At 32.3% G+C, this 20,673-nt stretch overlaps 2 protein-coding genes across 2 annotated transcripts in view; one reads left to right on the top strand and one right to left on the bottom strand.

The window, feature by feature from the left end:
* LOC123703719 (ryanodine receptor) overlaps nt 1-20,673 on the bottom strand; it is a 154,039-nt gene that overhangs the window by 97,184 nt on the left and 36,182 nt on the right. The window contains 8 exon segments of the mRNA XM_045651812.1: nt 30-199; nt 2,213-2,384; nt 2,691-2,873; nt 3,643-3,842; nt 13,113-13,182; nt 14,504-14,622; nt 16,267-16,344; nt 19,265-19,318. Of these exon segments, the coding sequence (XP_045507768.1) occupies nt 30-199; nt 2,213-2,384; nt 2,691-2,873; nt 3,643-3,842; nt 13,113-13,182; nt 14,504-14,622; nt 16,267-16,344; nt 19,265-19,318 (1,046 nt within the window).
* Nucleotides 7,983-10,718, top strand: LOC123703718. The gene is made up of 3 exons (XM_045651811.1): nt 7,983-8,778; nt 9,295-9,507; nt 9,932-10,718. Exons 1-3 carry the CDS (start codon nt 8,733-8,735, stop codon nt 10,033-10,035), a joined length of 363 nt encoding a protein of 120 aa, XP_045507767.1. The 5' UTR covers nt 7,983-8,732; the 3' UTR covers nt 10,036-10,718.

Below are 20,673 nucleotides of genomic sequence, written 5' to 3'. Positions count from 1 at the left end.
CTAGTACATCATATAATTCATATACTCACTTAATAAACTTGGTGAAAAGCGAAGAACATTTCCTAATAACTCTAGCTGTTCTAGATTCTTCTTCTTGTGACCTGGAGAAGTCAAGACCGTCGTCCATCTTGCCTTCCTCGTGAAGAATTGCTTGTTTCTCCTCTACTTTACCTACGCCTTTCTTTTTCGTTTCGTATGACTGAAATATAAATAGTAATTTTTATGAATAAATGTGTAAATGTGTACATATGTTTTCCAGATTATATTCTAAATGAACTATATAGATATTTTTATTGGCATTACAGTAATTTGAAATTAATTACCATTAAATACGTAAGTAATTACCAAATGATTATCCTCCTGGGGCCTGCGGTCATATATATATTACATAAACAATAAAAAAATATTCCAACGCCATCTTCTGCGTATATGCGGGAATAATACCTCAAATCGATGTAGTGGTATGTCATCCGCTATACTAAACGGTTTTTGGTTTTATAAGTGACACTGATTTGAAGTATTCTCATTTCGAAGTTGACGGTGGCTGTGCGACGGCAAACACGTGGTCAGTAATCTTACATTTTTAGTGGAACCATTAGTATATTGCAGTATATCTTTGTATATCTAATTATAATAGATATTATTTCTGCAACCGCAATAGTTATTTTGTAAGATAAATCTAAAACTTGTGAAAAATATGAATGTTTTCTCTTATGTCATACTGGTAAGACATTTGGTCTCAATTCTTGCCAAATTGGTATTGGTTACAAGGGCCCCATGTATTACCTATATGACATTATTTAGTTTATGTTACAGATTTTATTATAATTTTCAAGGATTATAAGATACTGAGGTCTACCAACACCTGGATGAGTCAAATATTGACCTATATGATAGACCTATGGAGTTTCTTGCCGGTTCTTCTCCATAGATACTGCTTTCCGAATCGGTGGTAAATGTTAATACTGTTATGACGATTCAAAAGTGCTTTTAGAAAAGTCTAATTGAATAAATAAATGTTTGAGATGAAGATAATCCCCCAAATGATACCGACGAAGCCGCCCAAACACCAGAAAATGAGTCTTCTTCCATTCGTCCAATGAGTATGAGTCACGTCAGTACAGAATCGTCACTATGTATGTCATCTTCAGTTGTTGGCAGACCATTTCGGGGACGCACATGACGTGGACCAAGCATTAGAGGAGGCTGACCAAGAGGATGGATTAGAAATAAGACCTAGGGGTGGACGTGACAATATAAATACACCGCCGCGCCGGTGCAAAATACTTGAACTGGTTATTTCTCACCCTTAAAAATACCTATCTTTGAACCAAGTTACAAAAAATAGATACAGAACAATAGATAGAATAATAAATATTATATAAATATATAATAACTAAAAAAACATGTAGTTTTTCTTCATTTTCATAAACTTATTACACTTGGAACTGGGACCCCCTGTAATATATAAATGACATAAAGAAAATCCAAGTTTTCCACGAAAGATTTTTTTTTCCATTTTTTTGAATATCTATAATTGCATTAGAACAGATGCAGCTAATTTTTATTAAAAAAGAAAGAAAAAAAAATCCTGGGTCTCAGGAGGTTATAATGTTTTGTTTGTTTAGTCAATCGTAATAAGTAGGTGGGAACTGGGAAACATCGTAACATCGTAATTGTTCAAAAAACTAATAAGAGCGAACGTATTTATTCGTATAATTTAGTTTAATAACTATCGAATTACAATGCAATTTTCGATAAATCTATGTCATACGATGGTATAATTAGTCATATGGTTATTAGTACTAGCGTCATTACTAAAGTTTTTTTTAATACAATTTTGTATAAAATATCTATCTAGATACATATAATAAATCTGTAGAAGGGTCAATTCTGTACATTGAAAATATTGAAAAAATAAATAGCAGGGGGTGTTACTGGATCGATACTAAGCCCAAATATGTGATTAAAAAAATTTTTGTCTGTCTGTCTGTCTGTCTGTCTGTCTGTCTGTCTGTCTGTCTGTATGTTCAGGCATCACGTGAAAACTAACGGTTCGATTTCGATGAAACTTGGTATAATTATTCCTTATTATCCTGGGTATAAAATAGGATACTTTTTATCCCGGAAAAAAAATAAATCTTAATTTTTCTTAATTTTTCCGCGCGGACGGAGTCGCGGGCGGAAGCTAGTTATTAATAAAAACACAGACCTTATAAGACAACCATAGCCCAGTTTCAGAGTGTTGTACAATGACGGTAGAATCACCATACTTAATAATAGGAGCTCCAATAACTTCAAGATCCTTATCTTCAAGAACCACCTTCTGGTCATCTTTCTCTTGACGGAGGCAGAAAGCGCAGGATGCTGTGGTCGCTTCCTCTCTAGAAAACAGGAATTTCTATTAATACATGATGTAGTTTTGGTAAGTAGTAGTAGGGTATTAAATTTACAGTAGCTTCTTCGCTAGATATAAGTAGAAATTTATTAATATACTAGTTTATTGCACGACTCAAAATGCGGCGCAATAGAGAGTGCTTTACGATCGAAAAATTTGTTTTGCCTTGGTTCCGCAACTATTTAATAATTACACGATTGGATTACCACCTTGGTACGAGCTAGTAACCTGGCTTGTGACGTCACTACACCACGACTATACTAAAAGTAGTCTGGTAATAATATTATCGTACCTGCTAATCAAATACAGCTCATTCTGGTCATTCACGCCCAAGTATCGACCCGTAGTGATGTGCCGAATACGCATAGGGTGGTACCAGTTGATGAAGCCACCAGCCCATTTAGTTCGGGCCAGTTCAAGCCGCCATAGCGACCTGGCTTGTGACATCACTGAACCACCTTCGTAGACCACGATACTGGAATGGTAAGTTTATTTTGGCTGTATGTTTTATTGTATTGGTAGAATTCATGACTAGCTGGTAATGTCTGATAGAGTTTTTATAGGTGTTGCATATTCGATACATAATTTTTGTTATTTTAACAGACAGGTAAGGTTCTGTTCCTATACATTGTTTATTACTTCCACTAACATACAGTTAACCTTATCTAGTTTATTTGATTTATATAAATGTAACTAAGTGGTATTATCATATGAATTGCGAATCTTTACACCTTTTCTAACAATTACCAAGTTACAGAATAATTATAACAGTATTAGGTATTGCATTTCATTAAATGGAATGCGTTTTACATCAATTTTAAATTCTATCATTTTTGAACACGTAGTACGTTTGTACGTAAAGTATTTGTTACATAAAATAGTTCTAAAGCCTTTTAACCATAACATGAATGTAATATTTTTTTAAAGTGAAACTTTTATTACATCGTCTCAATCTTTTTGGTCTGTGTAGCGCATGTCGCGTGACGCACGATGCGTACGATAATTATCGTACAAATACGATAATTTTTAGTTAAATGTCTATACTTAGTATGAAAAAAAGTTTCACTTTTACCGTGGTTTTATAAAACCACACAACATTTTTTATTGTCGTTATGGAAGCGCTTGACCACAATCTCGACTGATGTTAAGCTGAGATGTGGTCTAAGATGGTAGGTACGCGCTTCCCTAGAAGGTACCTGTCACTCTACTGAATTCATATGTTAATTGATCAAACACAAACTTACTTCTGCCCCCCATCCTTACTCCAAGTGCTAGGTATAGTTAGACACTCGTCCCCCCCATGGAAGAACCGTAGTACATCCCCTCCAAAGACATAGCCCACGTATTTCATACGGGATATACCCGTGCCGTACGGCTGTACCGACCAATGGGTGACGTGGAACGATGCGTTCACTATTGATACTTCGTTTTCTTTTGTTGTATGCTGCAATTGATAATTATTATTTGTGTGAGTGAATAACATGATATTATTGTCTTAAAGCAGTATTATTTCCCGTGGAAAAAATGACAGAGCTAGACGCTATGTGAAGAGTGATGGCGGTCTCGTCTAGCGCCAATACTTTGGTACAGTGGAAATAATACTGCTATAATAAGATATCATAACTCCGGTAGCATACTGTTCGTCACAAACGTATTTGTACATACTTTATATGACTACAGACTAAGCTAAAAGCTTACTACAGTTCTTAAGGACGCTGTCACAAATCTGCGTTACTCAAATTTAGGTATCTAACGTCGCCACGTGGTTCGCGGGAACATCGCGCTCACGTAAACATAGCGCATTCCATTTTATAGACCATCTTCATACTTGATATTATTTTTTTTTATATTTTTATTGAAATTGATTCCAGAAGATTACTGGGAACTTTAAAAATTCATTTTGTTACTATTATTAGTATTGTCTGGCTAACGAAAGATGAGACTGGAAAAAGGCGGCAAATTCAAAAAATAAACATATGGCAACTTAGGTTATAGTTGGAAATATAGTTTTAATACTTTTATTTATTATTTTCTCTTACGAGCAAAAAAAAAAACAATAAACTCTTCATCTTTATAATATTGTTATATGTAATATACTTAGTACAGTTAAGTGATACAGATAGACAAAAAAGAACTCCGAATGAAAGCAAGAAAAAACAATAAAAATACAATTAAAGTTTGTTTAATCAATATAATCATATTAAATCTAAAAATTCAACCGCGAGTGAATAGTAAGAATCACTATCATTATCTCTGACTCTTATTATGAACCCTTCCATTTCTGCAGTTATTCCATTTCGATTTTTATACTATCTTCAACACGAATAACATGGTCCGGTCATAGAAGAAATCTCGTCAAGATACTGATTTTGTGTCTTTAAACATTTTGAACGAAACAGATCATTCAATTTTTTTTATTGTTGCATGAATAGTTTATAACTGGACTATTGGTATCATCCATGTTACCTGCAAAATAATAAATATTAAACAATGCAATCAAAATGAATAGTATCAAAATATCAAAGTCACACTTAACAATGCATTGAGATATTTCACGTAAACACTCTTATTTTTCCTTGAAAACTACATCTCTTTCAACTTGTTTCTTTTCAAATTTACTAATCATAGTAAAAAGAACCTTTTTTAAGTCGCATTTCAATGTTTTCGTCTCGTTTTCAATTAGAAATCACTAAAAACGCGGAAATAATTTTCACTTTGACACATCAACAACTGAGGTTTTAATGACAATTACGTAATTATAAGTGTTGCCATATAAATTTTCGAAATAAAAAGCCAGTCTCATCTTTCGTTAGCCAAACTCTAGGTACGATCCTTATAAGTATTTTAGTGTATTCAACCAACTTAAAAAAGTGTGACTATTTTACAACAATTTGAATATGAATTGTATTATTGTATACAATATCGAAGCTTTTTAAGAAATGTATAAAATACTTTTTTAAGAATTATTATCATACATAATATTATATGTTACCGGCAATATATTAAACCCGGCATTGTAAGCAATTCTTAGTAAATGTATGTTATTCCGAGAAACAGTCGGAATGAAATAAATTAAATTCGTTACCACACATTCACATTACCTATATCTTTAAATATGAACTTTTCCTAAGTAGCAAACACATTTGCAAATGTGGGTGGTTTTTGGGGTAGCTATTAACCAATATGAGGTCAAAACTAAAATCCAAGATGGCACCGACGAAAATTTGAAATCTTTTCGTCATGGGTGTCATTTTCAAGGAGTTGGAACTTGGAGTAGCTATTAAATAAGTATTAATCAATATGAGGTCAAATCTAAAATCCAAAATGGCGCCGACGACAATTTGACATCATTTCGTCACGGGTGTCATTTTCATGGTTTTTGGGGTAGCTATTAACCAATATGAGGTCAAAACTAAAATCCAAGATGGCGCCGACAAAAATATTATATATTTTCTTCATGGGTGTCATTTTCATGGTTATAGGGGTAGCTATTAACGAATATGAGGTCAAAACTAAAATCCAAGATGGCGCCGACGAAAATTTTACATCATTTCGTCACGGGTGTCATTTTCATGGTTATTGGGGTAGCTATTAACGAATATGAGGTCAAAACTAAAATCCAAGATGGCGCCGACGAAAATTTTACATATTTTCGTCATGGGTGTCATTTTCATGGTTTTTGGGGTATCTATTAACCAATATGAGGTCAAAACTAAAATCCAAGATGGTGTCGACGAAACTTTACATCTTTTCGGCATGGGTGTCATTTTCAAGGTTTTTGAGACAGCTATTACCAAATCCCCAATGTAACCGTCGATAATTAGGTATATTTTTCTTACTCCTTTAAAGTAAACTTAAATAAAATAACAAAAACGTTAACAACCACAGTTTTGTAGAAAGTCTTAAAAAAACAATTTTAAAGAACATTGAAATGCATATTTAGAAATTTAATATAAAACGCAACTCTGTGGCAATCATGTTAATATTCTGACAGATATTAGTAACTTTAAATATATTCTTTAAATATATTCGCTAAACTTTATTTAAAATAAAGTTTATCTAAAACATTTAAACGAAGAGAATAAAATAAAAAAGAACGTGTGTGCCGAGAAAACGTGTCAGGAGAGAAACTTCTTTGGCGAGATTCATAGATACCAAAATCGCCGCCTTGCTCCATAACGCGACAGTATTACCATGACGCGATCTTGAAATTCGACGACCATCTTGGATTTTAGTTTTGACCTCATATTCGTTAATAGCTACCCCAAAAACCATGAAAATGACACCCATCACGAAAAATGTCAAATTTTCGTCAGCGCCATCTTGGATTATAGTTTTGACCTCATATTCGTTAATAGCTATCCCAAAAACCATGAAAATGACACCCATGATGAAAAGATGTCAAATTTTTCGTCGGCGCCATCTTGGATTATAGTTTTGACCTCATATTCGATAAAAGCTACCCCAAAAACCATGAAAATGACACCCATGACGAAAAGATGTAAAATTTTCGTCGGCGCCATCTTGGATTATAGTTTTGACCTCATATTCGTTAATAGCTACCCCAAAAACCATGAAAATGACACCCATGACGAAAAGATGTAAAATTTTTGTCGGCGCCATCTTGGATTATAGTTTTGACCTCATATTCGATAAAAGCTACCCCAAAAACCATGAAAATGACACCCATGACGAAAAGATGTAAAATTTTCGTCGGCGCCATCTTGAATTATAGTTTTGACCTCATATTCGTTAATAGCTACCCCAAAAACCATGAAAATGACACCCATGACGAAAAGATGTAAAATTTTTGTCGGCGCCATCTTGGATTATAGTTTTGACCTCATATTCGTTAATAGCTACCCCAAAAACCATGAAAATGACACCCATGACGAAAAGATGTAAAATTTTCGTCGGCGCCATCTTGGATTTCAGTTTTGACCTCATATTCGTTAATAGCTACCCCAAAAACCATGAAAATGACACCCATGACGAAAAGATGTAAAATTTTCGTCGGCGCCATCTTGGATTTCAGTTTTGACCTCATATTGGTTAATAGCTACCCCAAAAACCATGAAAATGACACCCATGACGAAAAGTTGTAAAATTTTTGTCGGCGCCATCTTGGATTATAGTTTTGACCTCATATTCGTTAATAGCTACCCCAAAAACCATGAAAATGACACCCATGACGAAAAGATGTAAAATTTTCGTCGGCGCCATCTTGGATTTCAGTTTTGACCTCATATTCGGTAATAGCTACCCCAAAAACTATGAAAATGACACCCATCACGAAAAAAAGCCAAATTTTCATCGACGCCATCTTGAATTGTTTTACCCCACCAATCTATTCAACAACCCATAAAAAAGAGGATCTCAGGCAAGGTAATTTTAAAAACATAATTTTAAATTACAAATAATTGGAATATGAAACTTATACAGTTTACTCATAAAAAGTATCAAATATTTCAAATCACGAAAACGACAGTGCACGCACAATATTCTTTTTTATTTCGTTTTTATTTTTGGCACGAGGAGCGATACACCCGTCCTTCCAAGAGCGCTTCTGAGCGCGGTCCAGGCTGTGCAATCTTAGAACATTTTACCGTGCAACTGGGCGAAAGTAATGATACCAAATTGAAAGAGCACCGTCATCTAGTGACAAGTCCTACAGTGAATGCCTTTTTAATTTTGTTGTATTATAAAACCATGTATTTCCGGTTTGTAGATACAGATGGCGCTTGTTGCTGTTAGCCGACTAAGTTGAAAGTACGGTTTTAGTTCATTACAGCTGTAGTGACGAAGTGACCATTTTATTCTTGAATCATTATAATCCGTATGGTGGATGCTAAATGTTACCATTCAAAAAAAAAAAAAAATTTTAGTAGTTTTATGTTATCATCATTGTATATATTTTGAGATATAGTTTAAACAAATAAATTATAAAAACTGCCATAATTTTAATTTAATTTAAAACAGTAAAAACTTGATCTAAATAATTAACAAAATTCGCGTCGTAGTAGTTATTTTGTACTTTTTACTTGCAGTAATGAAACAAGCTGTCAACAATCAATGGCGGTCTGTCTGTCGTTAGTGCCGGTTGTTTTTGTTGATAAATTCATCAATTTATAACCTAGTGCTTCTCCGAATCTCCGTAATTCTTCAAGTTGAGCCACTGCTCCTTGGGTTTACGTCGAGTGTTTTCATCAAACTAGTGCTTCTCCGTGAATTCGTTGAGTTGAGCCCTTGCTCCTCACGATTAGCGTCGAGTGTTTGTTCTAGTATTTTTCGAGATAGAGACTCTGAGACTATAGTGCTTCTAAGTGACATTACCATGTCTAGTAAACGTTGTTGTGTTCCTCAGTGTGTGGAAGTCGAAGGTACGTAACCAGACTGTTTCAAACCTGATACCAAACCAGTTCATACGCCCTGTCTTTGCACTGGTGCAATTTGAAAGTAAAACATGGCCTTTTGAAAGTAATGCGCGTACAGACAGGCTTATTTCAATACTCAATACATTTATTGCATTCCACAATGTGAACATGAGGTGTGGCCCTGACGAGCATAACAACCCACTGACCAAGGGCTCTTATAAATATTTGTTTCAAGCTCATGTATTATTATTTTTGCATTACATGAGCTTGAAACTTCTCTGGACGTCATTATTTTTTATTAAGAAAGGGGGTTTATTAAGAAAGTGGGGTATGTACATAGAAATATGCCTGCAACATAATATAATGAAAAGTACACAAATAGTCTCTATGCATTTAAACTGTCTTAAAGATAAATATAATGGAGAAGATGCTCTTAAAAATAATAATTGAAGTAATTCTATATCATAGGTCTGTCACAAGTTTTTTTTCTATAAATGTAATGCTTAAACTCCTTTTTTGCAGGCTCTTACAGAGTTCTTCATTGGTTTCCAAACCCTGATAAGGACATTGCTCGTTTCCGAACATGGGTTCATGCTATTGGAGGAGAAATTTTGAGTCTGAGCAATGAAAATATTTATAAACTTCGTCGAGTTTGTCATGCTCATTTCGAAGAGAAATATTGTTGCCGTTACAACAAAATTTCTAACATAGCTGTTCCAACATTACATATGCCAGGTTGGTAAACTATGTAGCTATATAATTGTCTATTAAATCTATAGTAGCTAAGTATATATTTTAGTAGCTATAGGCTTTTAATGTGTCATAATAATTATGGCACCTTATGTTATTGTCATAATATAACATTAAATTGAAAATAAATGTTGCATGTATTGTATCTAGTAAAACATTACTATAATTTAGAAAGTTTCATCAGAATTAACCTGTTCATTTCAGGAAATTTGAATTAGAATTTGGAATGGAAGATAATATTTATTACCCTTAGGATTTAGAGATATTATTCAGTTTGTTCTTGAATTAATTCAATGTGTTATTCAACATTATTTTTTACAACAGAGAGGTTGTTTCTTTCGTTTCTACACTTTGGTAGAAACAAAACGAGATTTTGAACTTATTAAAATTGTCTATATTATTTTTGCAGGACCTTTATCAAAATTTATCTGCACTGATAGAAAACCATTGAGGGAAGTTGAAAATTTACCTTCTACTTCAAAAGGTCAGTACCTACACCTAAACTTCACATAAAGGTGCTAACACAGCAGTTGTGTAATGAAAATGAAACATTCTATAATCTTATAGAATGTTTCATAACACTTGTTGTCTGAAAGTTTCAAGTTGTTTTGTGAGAAAATCTTCAAAAGTATGTAAATTGTAACAAAATATTGTCATGTTACACAATGTTTTATAACATTATAACTGATGTGTCAACACTTCAAGAAGATTTAAGGAGATAATGTTACTTAGCATGTCTATTTTACACTTGTAATTTGACCAGAACTGCTACAGTGACTGAAATAATGCTCAGCCAAAGTAATACTATGTATTCGTAAGTGCATATATTATTTTTGCATGTTTTGTTTTACTATAACCTCTACAACTTTTAACCCAGCTGGTAATAACTTGGTTTAAGCCCATGCTATCAGTTCCTGGCTACCTAGTTAGCCAAGCAAAAGCAATACATGCAAAAAAATATGTATTTCTTAGCCATACACTTCAATTTTGATTTAAAGTAACTATCTGAATAAGTTTTTCTATAAATTGGCATTTAAAGGATAAATGCCTGTTATATATATATCGGTCCCTACACACAAACTGACAGAAAAGTTGATGTTTACAGGAAAGCATTTTTAATTTTCAAACTGCTCTAAGAATTATTTTAAGAGCAGATATATATTTAATTTAATGCAAATTTATTTCATGCAACAGCAAGCAGCAACATAAAATTCATTTATAACAATTTTCCTATTGTGTTTGTTTCAGGACCACTATCACTTCAAGAAGAAGATAAGAGTAATGTAGATTTTGTAATGGTACGGATCTCCCTCGTATCAACCTCAAGTGAACTTACCAATTTTGAACACAACTCTTTGTTTTCCTTCGCTAGTGTGTAAACGGCCAGTATATGTAATAAAAAACATAATTAAGGTACCTTTCAAGCAAACGCATTACCATCTGTTCGCATCCCATGAGTTGCTTCAATTTCCGTATCATCGACAAAGTCCACTTGGAGTTAATTCAGTTGATATGAGGGGGATTTGTACTAGATCATCTCCATGGTCGAGATAACCACTCGCCATCCGGTGGCCTCTCCGACATACATGTATAGAGCTATGGCTTTGAATATTTGAGAATGACATCGATCGGTCGCCAGCGCTGAGCGTACTGGCTTGTCACTGTGGACCATCAGCATGACTCTAAAACCAGCCTAAATAGTCCAATCAACGGGGCTTAAGTTACCAAAACCCTCCCGCCTATGTAATTTGGCATTGATAAAATTAGGGGATATTATTACCATTTCTTTATTAGTTGTTAGTTATTTTTTAAGTTGTTTGTTACTGATTGTTGAAAAATCCTCACAGTGATTCGTATATAATTATACTTTCTGTATAATTATATACGAATGTACTACCTACTTAGTATAGTTATTTATATGAATCCAACTCTTTTAAATTGTAGACAATGAAATTCTAATTTCACTTTCACGCTGTAACTTCTACTGAACTATCAGTCTTATTTTATATAAAAGAGAATTATCAAGAATGCATTAATAATAAACAAAGCTATGTAATCAGGATATTAAAATACAATTAATAACAATAATTAGCAGACCTTATTGTTCAGTAAAAGTAATAACGCATAAATGAAATTTGGAAGTTTCTCTGAAATCGAAAAATTGTGAGATTCCTTTCGAAATGATACATTCGTACATAATTTAAACAGAACGTGTTTCAGTGTGATCTTTTTTTACTACTAACTTCTTGTAATCTGCACCTAATTTCATCATAAATGCTAAATTTCAAAGGTGGGAGAATTTTTCGGAGTCTTAATTAATATTCTATGATGAGTTGACATAGGACGCTAGTATTCGTCCCATGTCAACTTATCATTCTAAGTTAAGTTGGCAAGATAAAACATAAGATTAATGTATGACCAAAATTGTATCCAAAATTTTTAATTAGTTTTAATCATGTAACTGTTTGTGGTGAGAAATAAACTATTTTGATTATCATAATATATGGTTTTATTTTCTGCATCCTAATTTGAATACAGTTGAGTTTTGTTAATTTATTTATTAATCCGTTAGGTAATTTACTCAGTCAATTTAGTAAACGTATTCTCCATTGACTATGAGTAAATTACGGGATTAATAAATAAATTAACAAAACTTAGTACAAACAAGGCTCAAAGCAGGAATGATAGTAGATCTATAGTTATATACATCGCAGGAAAGTTGCAAGTTTGTAGATACAGATGGCGCTGTCAATCACTTTCCTCCTGAACCCGCCGAGTAAAGCCTCTATACCTATATATATAAAAGTACTCTGTGGCGCGGTCTGACGAACCGCGAGAACAAAATGTATGAAGAAATCGACAAGTATATTTAATTTAGCTCATTATTGAAATAAAATTTTGATTTAGATTCATAAAAATTACACCATATATAAAGGACTATATATTATCCCTCAATAAGATATAGTTAAGAAGATAGATTAGGCTCTTAATTTTCCTAAAATGGTACCGGTTTAGACCCCATTTTTTTGCATTTTATGCGTTTATTGTGATGGAAAAAACGTATTTCAGCGACAATTTTGTATGACGTCGTACAATTTTTATAAGATGAACGTAGAGCTGAATATATTATCTTTAAATTAAGATATTACTATGTTCTCACGTGTAATTGCTTTAAGTTAAAATGGTACCGAAAAACAGCGTGTTTTTGTAAAAATACGTTATAGCGTCCTTAACCATCTTATTGTGTATTCATAGAGATAGGAAATTAACTAAGCAAATCAAAGAAATAAAACTTTTTTACATTTGTGATTGCGTTATATTATGTAGATGATATTTCCTTCATGGATGCATTTTATACAGACGTATGTATTTTCTTTATGGGCAATAACGGATATCCGTTTTACGCACACCTTTATATAAATAGCATTTTTGTAAGTCCCACTAGAGGTATAAAAGTTCGCATAAAAGAAAGAGCCATTTGATGTCAAAAAAGCCATTAATGTAAAAAACCTATATTTTAGAATAGCAGTAAATGTATATTTTTAAAGGAAACAGTTTCAAAGTTATTTTACATTTAAAATTAAACTTACCAAGTATCTTTCAGTGGCAACTGATACAAGGATCAAGTCATCACCGACACGGACCTTTTCACCCTCAGATCTGAAGAAATAGAACATTTATTATTTTAGATGTTATTTAATCTTATTTTTAAATTTCTTACAGTTAATTGCCCTATTAATGATATATTTATTTAATTTGGAATAGGTACATTAATTAAACCTAAGTAGGTACCTACCTCCCAAATTTGTTTGATAAAATACTACTTAGTACTTAACCCTTAGCTGGTATCGCCTTTTTTGGCAACACTACCGGTATCGTGGGTCAAATTCTACCCATACCAAACAATCTGTTGTAGAACGTAGATTTTTTTATTATTTGTATAAAATATGGTTAGATAAGAAATAAAATATATTTTTTTATAAAATTAACTTTATTTAATTTTAGAATACAAAAAAATATCATCTTTTACACGCATTTGTAAAATAACCTTATTTGTTGGCACTTTTTGGTTAATGTGAACTTAAAACATAAAAAAAAAATAGAAATGTTAGAAAAACTTTAACTAAAATATATTTATGGCACTTCTCATATCTTTATTATAACAAAAAAACAAAGTGCTTCTGAAATCAGCATAAAATAAAAAAAATGACAACCAAAACCAAAATGACTTCTATCATCAACTATCATCCTCATCTTCTTCACTCTCATCTCTCGTATTTTCGTTCCTCGTATATTTTCTATTATTCTCGTATCTCCTCTTCGTTTTCACTGTCGTCAGAATTTACTCCAAATACACTGTCTTCTAAGCAACTAACAGATTAGGGATTGTCTCGATCGCTGATGATTTCGTCGTCACAAAGTTGGTTTACATTTGGTATTCTTTCATTTTTCAATTCCAAATCATCACTTAAGTCGTTCATCGACTCCTCGATTTGTCTGTCGTTCAAAAAGCCCTCCAATGTAGTACAAATAAACAATAAAACCAAAAAAGTAAGTAATTACACTCAGTGAAAAAAGTTACTTATTTGGTGTCGTGGGTCGAACTTGACCCAGAAAGCTACTTACCTCCGCTCCTAAGATAGTCACAGTTCTGCACATCCACCCCCCGCTGCAGCTAGCGACGCACTGAGAATACTTAGAAGCGCACAGTCGTTGCATAAATATTTAAAGAATTATAACCGAAAAAGTTCGCTTCTGGGTCAAATTTGACCCACGATACCTGCTAAGGGTTAAGCATGTTATTCCAGCATGGTATATGAATAGGTAAGTCAAAAGAGGGCCGCTACCTACTTAGAACTTAGAGCATGTCATAAAAGACAGCGGAGTATACACCTATATCTATACACCACCTAAATAATTATTTTTTTTACTAATAACTAATAAAAAAATACATATTTTCAATACACTTTTTCATGTATACCTCTGTTTGCTAGCTGGATGCAGGGTCCACCAGCACGCTTCGCCCTGCGAATGCTCTTGCAGACCCACGTCAAAGGCTAGCTTATCTTGTGAAGATGACGTGGAGAGACAGGCTAAGTACTGAAAAGTATTTATTCGTAAGTATTTTAATAAAGAATATAGATATGTATTACGTTATCGTTAATTTGCGTTTAGACCGCCTGCGATTACCTACTAAGAGAATAAGGTTTAATTACTGTGTGTAAGTAGAGTTTTACTGTGTAACCACAAAAAAATGTAGTCAGTAAAACTATAAGCGCGGGTCTTGTTGTATTTCACATATATAAAGACAGATCCCTGGTTTAAAGTTTGACTGTGTATAATATATTATATTGTTTTGTGGTAAGACCAATATTGTTTAATTTCTGAATTTATGCCTTGTTTTTCTGTATGATATTGTATTCCTTTCTTTTAAAATGTCATCGTTTGTCAATTAATAACAGTCCTAAATCCTAATCTCTTTAAAAGGCTATCTCTGCTATGCTTAAAATAATAATTTGATCGTATTCCACTTTAAGTAATTGTTATAATTATAAAGAAAACGTTTCAAGCCCAAGAATAAAAAGCATGTATTTGATTTTAAATAGCCACGTAAAAGCATGCCCCTGGGAAATTACGATCATTATGTAAATTAAAAAGACCGATGCGAGTGAACTATTAATCAAATACAATTATGAATTACCGATGAAAGGATGGTTTGTGCCATACATTAATTTTATAAACTGATATAAATACCTACAGTACCTACTAAGGAAAAAAAGGTTCGTAAGAAGAATATTTTTGTCTGAAACCTCAATTACAGAACCTATTTTATAAAAAACAAAAATATTTAGTAGTCACAAGAGTAGTCATTATGCTACATAGTTTTCAAATAGTTTCCATTTATTTTGCTTTGATTGACGTAAAATATTTGACTTGACTTTATTATAAAAGCTTTTTTTACCGAGTTACATTACGCCTAACTACGCCTAAGCATTACGCATCATGTTTATTGTAAAATAGAGTCTACCTCTAGGTACATAATCTCCTGTCTTTCCTAAAATATAATTTCACTTAAACACTAGTAAGAGTAGCTAACCAAGCACCTACCTCTATAACTTATTCTAAAGCGCAATGCGGCGCGTTCAATATTGAATTTTAAAACTATTTCAAGGGCGCGAGAATACGATTACCTATAGTTTAAGCTTTGTCGCTTTTTTAATACCATTTTCGACTTAGAAATTAACAAAAATATACGTTATCTTAAATGTACCAGGGTAAAATATATTTTTCAAGAATTCCACGAGAAGGGAAACAGTTTATTTGTACGCATTTATCGATGAAATGGTTAATTTTAACAGCATTTTAAAAATTAAGAGTTCTTTCCAATGTAAATGATATTGAAATAAGTATAGCATGGGTCGTGGACAGAATCACAGGCAGTAACTAGTATTTATTTAGTATATATCATATATGTGTTGGAAAAGTTCACAATAAAGCATCCATACTATATATAATATTATAAATGGGAAAGTAACTCTGTCTGTCTGTTACTCAATCACGCCTTAACTACTGAACCAATTTGCATGAAATTTGGTATAGAGATATTTTTATACCCGAGAAAGGACATAGGATAGGTTTTATCCCGGAAATCCTACGGGAACGGGTTTTTCTTTGAAAACGCGGGCGAAGCCGCGGGCGGAAAGCTAGTAATATATAAAGCAAATTGCATCATTACAAACTTACCATGTCACTGTTAAGATGGCGCAGCAAAATGGCATTACCATAAAGCAATGTTCTATGACCTGAGCCTGTGCCTTTTCCCTGTAAAAAATAATTAATATAAAACATAGAACTTATCAATAATAAGGTAAATAAACAAAAACTATTAGAAGATAAAAATTACTTTACAACTACAGTCTATCAAATAAAAATTCATAAACTTAACAAAATTGATTCAGAAAATAAATTCGTTAATTTTTGAATAATTATTGTTAAAGTTATAGTAAATTGTGCAGTAAAAAGTCAGAAAGTGTAGAATACGATGGCTCATGAATACGATATGATGATATTCAAAATATTAATTAATGTGTTTGTTAATAAAATCATAATGGTAACATGCAAATCCGTGATCAAAGAATTTAGATGAAAACAATTATTTTATGTTTATAAGAAAGTTTTACGTATAACATTTGTATAAACAACAGATGTATAAAAAAAAGTGTAAACAATATCTTAGGCTAATAATTTGAGAAAATATTCTTAGTTCCATCTTTATAAAATGTAAATAACTAACACTGGGAGCGTTCCTTATTTCACACTGTCCGATTTTCTTAACAACCATTCATCTCAGTAACAAAATTTTCCAATAATTTGTAGACAAAATAAGGCAAAATATAAATAAAAAATAAGGTTGTCTTACCGCAAAAAATGATAATATTTATTTATTATTCATATTATAATAATATTACAAACCGTTAAAAATGCCGAACGAACTTATTATGAATGGTCTATTACAAATCAGTCAAAAAACTAAAAGTTATAATATGAAATAATGACTAGGTATTGCATGTTTTGCCCTCATCAATGTTTGAAATTGAATTAACGTGAAAAAAAGAATTCAAAAATAAAAAGGTATTTCAGTGTAGTCGATACATAATACGACTGGTATCTTAATATATATAAATCTCGTGTCACAATGTTTGTCCTCAATGGACTCCTAAACCACTTAAACGATTATAATAAAATTCGCACACCATGTGCAGTTCGATCCAACTTGAGAGATAAGATAGTTTAAACATGTAGGTACCACGGGCGAAGCCGGGGCGGACCACTAGTAATATTATAAAACGCAAAGGACTGACTGACTGATTTTCCCCCCAAGATAAATAAAATAGGGGATGAAAATTTACCACGAAATCTTATACACCACGCGGGCAATCGCTAAAAGCAATACATAAATTGGAATTTAAATTGAATAATAATAATGTTATTTGAATAAATTATTCAAACTAAATTTACATTCATAAATGTTAGCATCTATGCTGGTATTTAATCTGTGACACAGCTTTCAGCTTCCATTAGAGCTGATGTTAAACGGATGTTTACCCGGATGCAACTACAAATGGAATCTCACTTCTCAGATAGATTGAACGAATAGCTAGGTATGTCCTGTGTTGGAAAGTGAAGCATTTTGTTTTAATTTCGTCGAGGGGAAGATTACTCAAATTTGATCTACCATATCTAATTGAAATAGTAAAGAAATAACTATAATTAAGTATATTGAACGTATTGTATTTTTTGAAGTGAAACTTCTTTAGGTGCGTTGAGAGTTAAAATTTCAAGGTCGCGTCATGAAAAAAACGTCATGGAGTAAGGCGAGTAAGGCGACGATTTTGGTATCTTTGAATCTTTTCAAAGACGTGTCACTTCTGACACGTGTGCTCGGCACATACCTACGCTCTTTTTTATATGAAACTCGATATAGAAGATAAATGATTTAAAATGTTTACGAGCAATACAAACTCTACGGATTATTATATTACTTCTACTAATTACCATGAAAATTAATAAAACGCTTGATAATTAAATTTTGAAAAGCGCCATGAATAAAATTAATATGATGTGCCAAAATAAATCGTGATTATTATTAGACTAATATTGTACAAAAGATTTTGAAATAACTATTTGCCAATAAAATCAGTGATGAGTCATGCAAGTACAGTCGTGACGGAAATATCATTTGCTTTTTAAATTTTTATTTACTTTTTACATTTATTTTATCTGAGATTTTTATTAAAATGAGTTAAAAGTTTTAAACTTGCATATTAATATATTGCATAAGTTCATAGATCTGTTCATTGATTGGGTATTATAACAAATTACCCAATTTACATATACATATTATAACCTATTAAAAATAACAATCATGTCCTAAATTAGGGATTTTATTTTGTTTAAATTGTCCTACATTAAAATTGTAAATAGAAGCTTATATGACATTATTATTAAATGTCAAAATTGGGATGAAATGCCTCGCCTGATAGTAAATCTACTATCCGACGAAATCGATCATGCAATAAAAATGTTTAGATACTTTTTGTGATCTTCCTAATAACAATAAATGAACAGATATATATATAAATTATTTATTTATTTGAATTTATAAAATTTTAACTGTCAATGATATAATCGTCACGACTAATGTTTTACCGCGTTCGCGCTTGTTTCGTATACTCACTAACAAGTTTTCTTTGCCCTGGAAAATTTAAACACGAAAGCAATACGTAAAACGGGAAAATTAATTACAAATGAAAACATATATTACATGTTACAATAATAAAGAATGCAATCCTTAATCAGAATTTGAATTTTTGAAAGAATTATATTGACTTTTGGATAAATTCTTTAGTGTTTATCTTATTATATACAAAATTAAGTGAAAACTAATTTGTTTTTACAAAGTAGAAAGTTGTTGTTGCTGGTAGAAATCGCTTTTAGCGATAAATCCATCCCCTTTAGATTTCTTGATAAATGTTTGATGTATTATTTTTATTTCTTTTTTAATATCTACCACACATCATTCAATTAAATAAATAAATAAACACCAAAGAATTTTCCGCACAAGTGTATCTCTTGAAGAGATTTGAAATAATAAAAGGTGAAACATTTGTCTAAGTAATGTAGATAATTGTTAAACACATAATTATTATTAAATAATAATGTATATTTGTGTAATACTTACGGTCTCTGAACCAGCAGCTGTTACTAATTCTTGGAGAGCTCTTACTGATAAAGCCTAGGAAATAGAAATAAATTAAATAAAATGTAGGAAGTAATAATGTTTTCTAACAAATGAAGAACAGCGACTTAAAAAGGCTTTACATAATCTTCATCATAATCATCATCAGCCCATATACGTTCCCACTGCTGGGACACGGGCCTCCTATGAGGGTACAGGCCATAATCCACCGCGCTGGCCAAGTGCGTGTTGGCGGATGACACATGTCGTCGAACTTTTTAATTCTTCGACATGTCGGTTTCCTCACGATGTTTTCCTTCACCGTTCGAGCAGTGGTGATGTTACAACATGCGCAGATAAATTGAAAAATCAATTTAATTCCTGCGCGCTCGCCTGGTCTCGAACCCCGGACTTATCGATTCGAAGTCCGAGGTCTCACCACTGAGCCACCAAATCTTAACTGTGGCAAATACTTTATAATTCTGTATTACTGCTTAAATCCAAAAAAAGTGCCCGATTTAATTAAAGACGTCTTAACTGAACTCATGATAATTCGTATAATGTCAACCGTGCAAACTATCCCATTTATATTAATTCATCTTTTAGAAAATTATTTAACAATTTTAAGGTGTCGTATTATTTTTCTTTCAGATGTTTCTTTCATCACGAAGAAAGAATAAATAAGTACCCTTTTCAAGTGGCAAATAAATGGACCTAACTACAAAGCTAATCCAACAATTCACATTGAGCGACAAAAAAGCTCTTTATTTAATCCTTGTTCTAAAGAAAGGCAATCTTATCTTTTAGGGAACATAAAATGTATAATCTAGTCTAACATAATATACTGGTTTAGCACATAACTTCAATGTTTATTAAGGCTAAATGGAGTAATGTGTTTGTCTAGCTACAAACTATAATTGGGTAAATAAACAAATCGTTATTGAAGTTTTAATTACTCAAATATATAAAAGATATTTATGTATTAGGTACTATATTACAGAATATTAATGAAACCTTCGGCCGATCGAATTTTCTAGATGGAGGACGAGGACAGGAGGCTATCGATGACTTGAAGGTCATTGTACCCGAGTTATTTTTACTAGTAAATAAAGAATTCTTATAAAAACCCTGTTATGTAAAGGGACAATCCCTTTACATAACAGGGTTTTTTGATAGTATGTTTATAGGTTGCAATGCACACTATACACGCAGTCTTCATGTTTTAGATCTTACCTTCATCGAGGGAAATTAAACCGTGTGGCAGCACATTAAGGTATGTTATTACTTTTAATCATATTCTACTTTTATATCCAAATTATATCTAATGAGTTGCTGTTTTAATCTATACAAATATTATAAAGCTGAAGAGTTTGTTTGTTTGAACGCGCTCATCTCGGGAACTACTAGTCCGA

This window comes from Colias croceus, chromosome 27 (genome assembly GCF_905220415.1).
Source record: "Colias croceus chromosome 27, ilColCroc2.1".
In the NCBI taxonomy this organism is placed as follows: Eukaryota; Metazoa; Arthropoda; class Insecta; order Lepidoptera; family Pieridae; genus Colias; species Colias croceus.
Note: the sequence above shows the minus strand (reverse complement) of the source record. Positions and strands in the feature narration are given on the sequence as shown.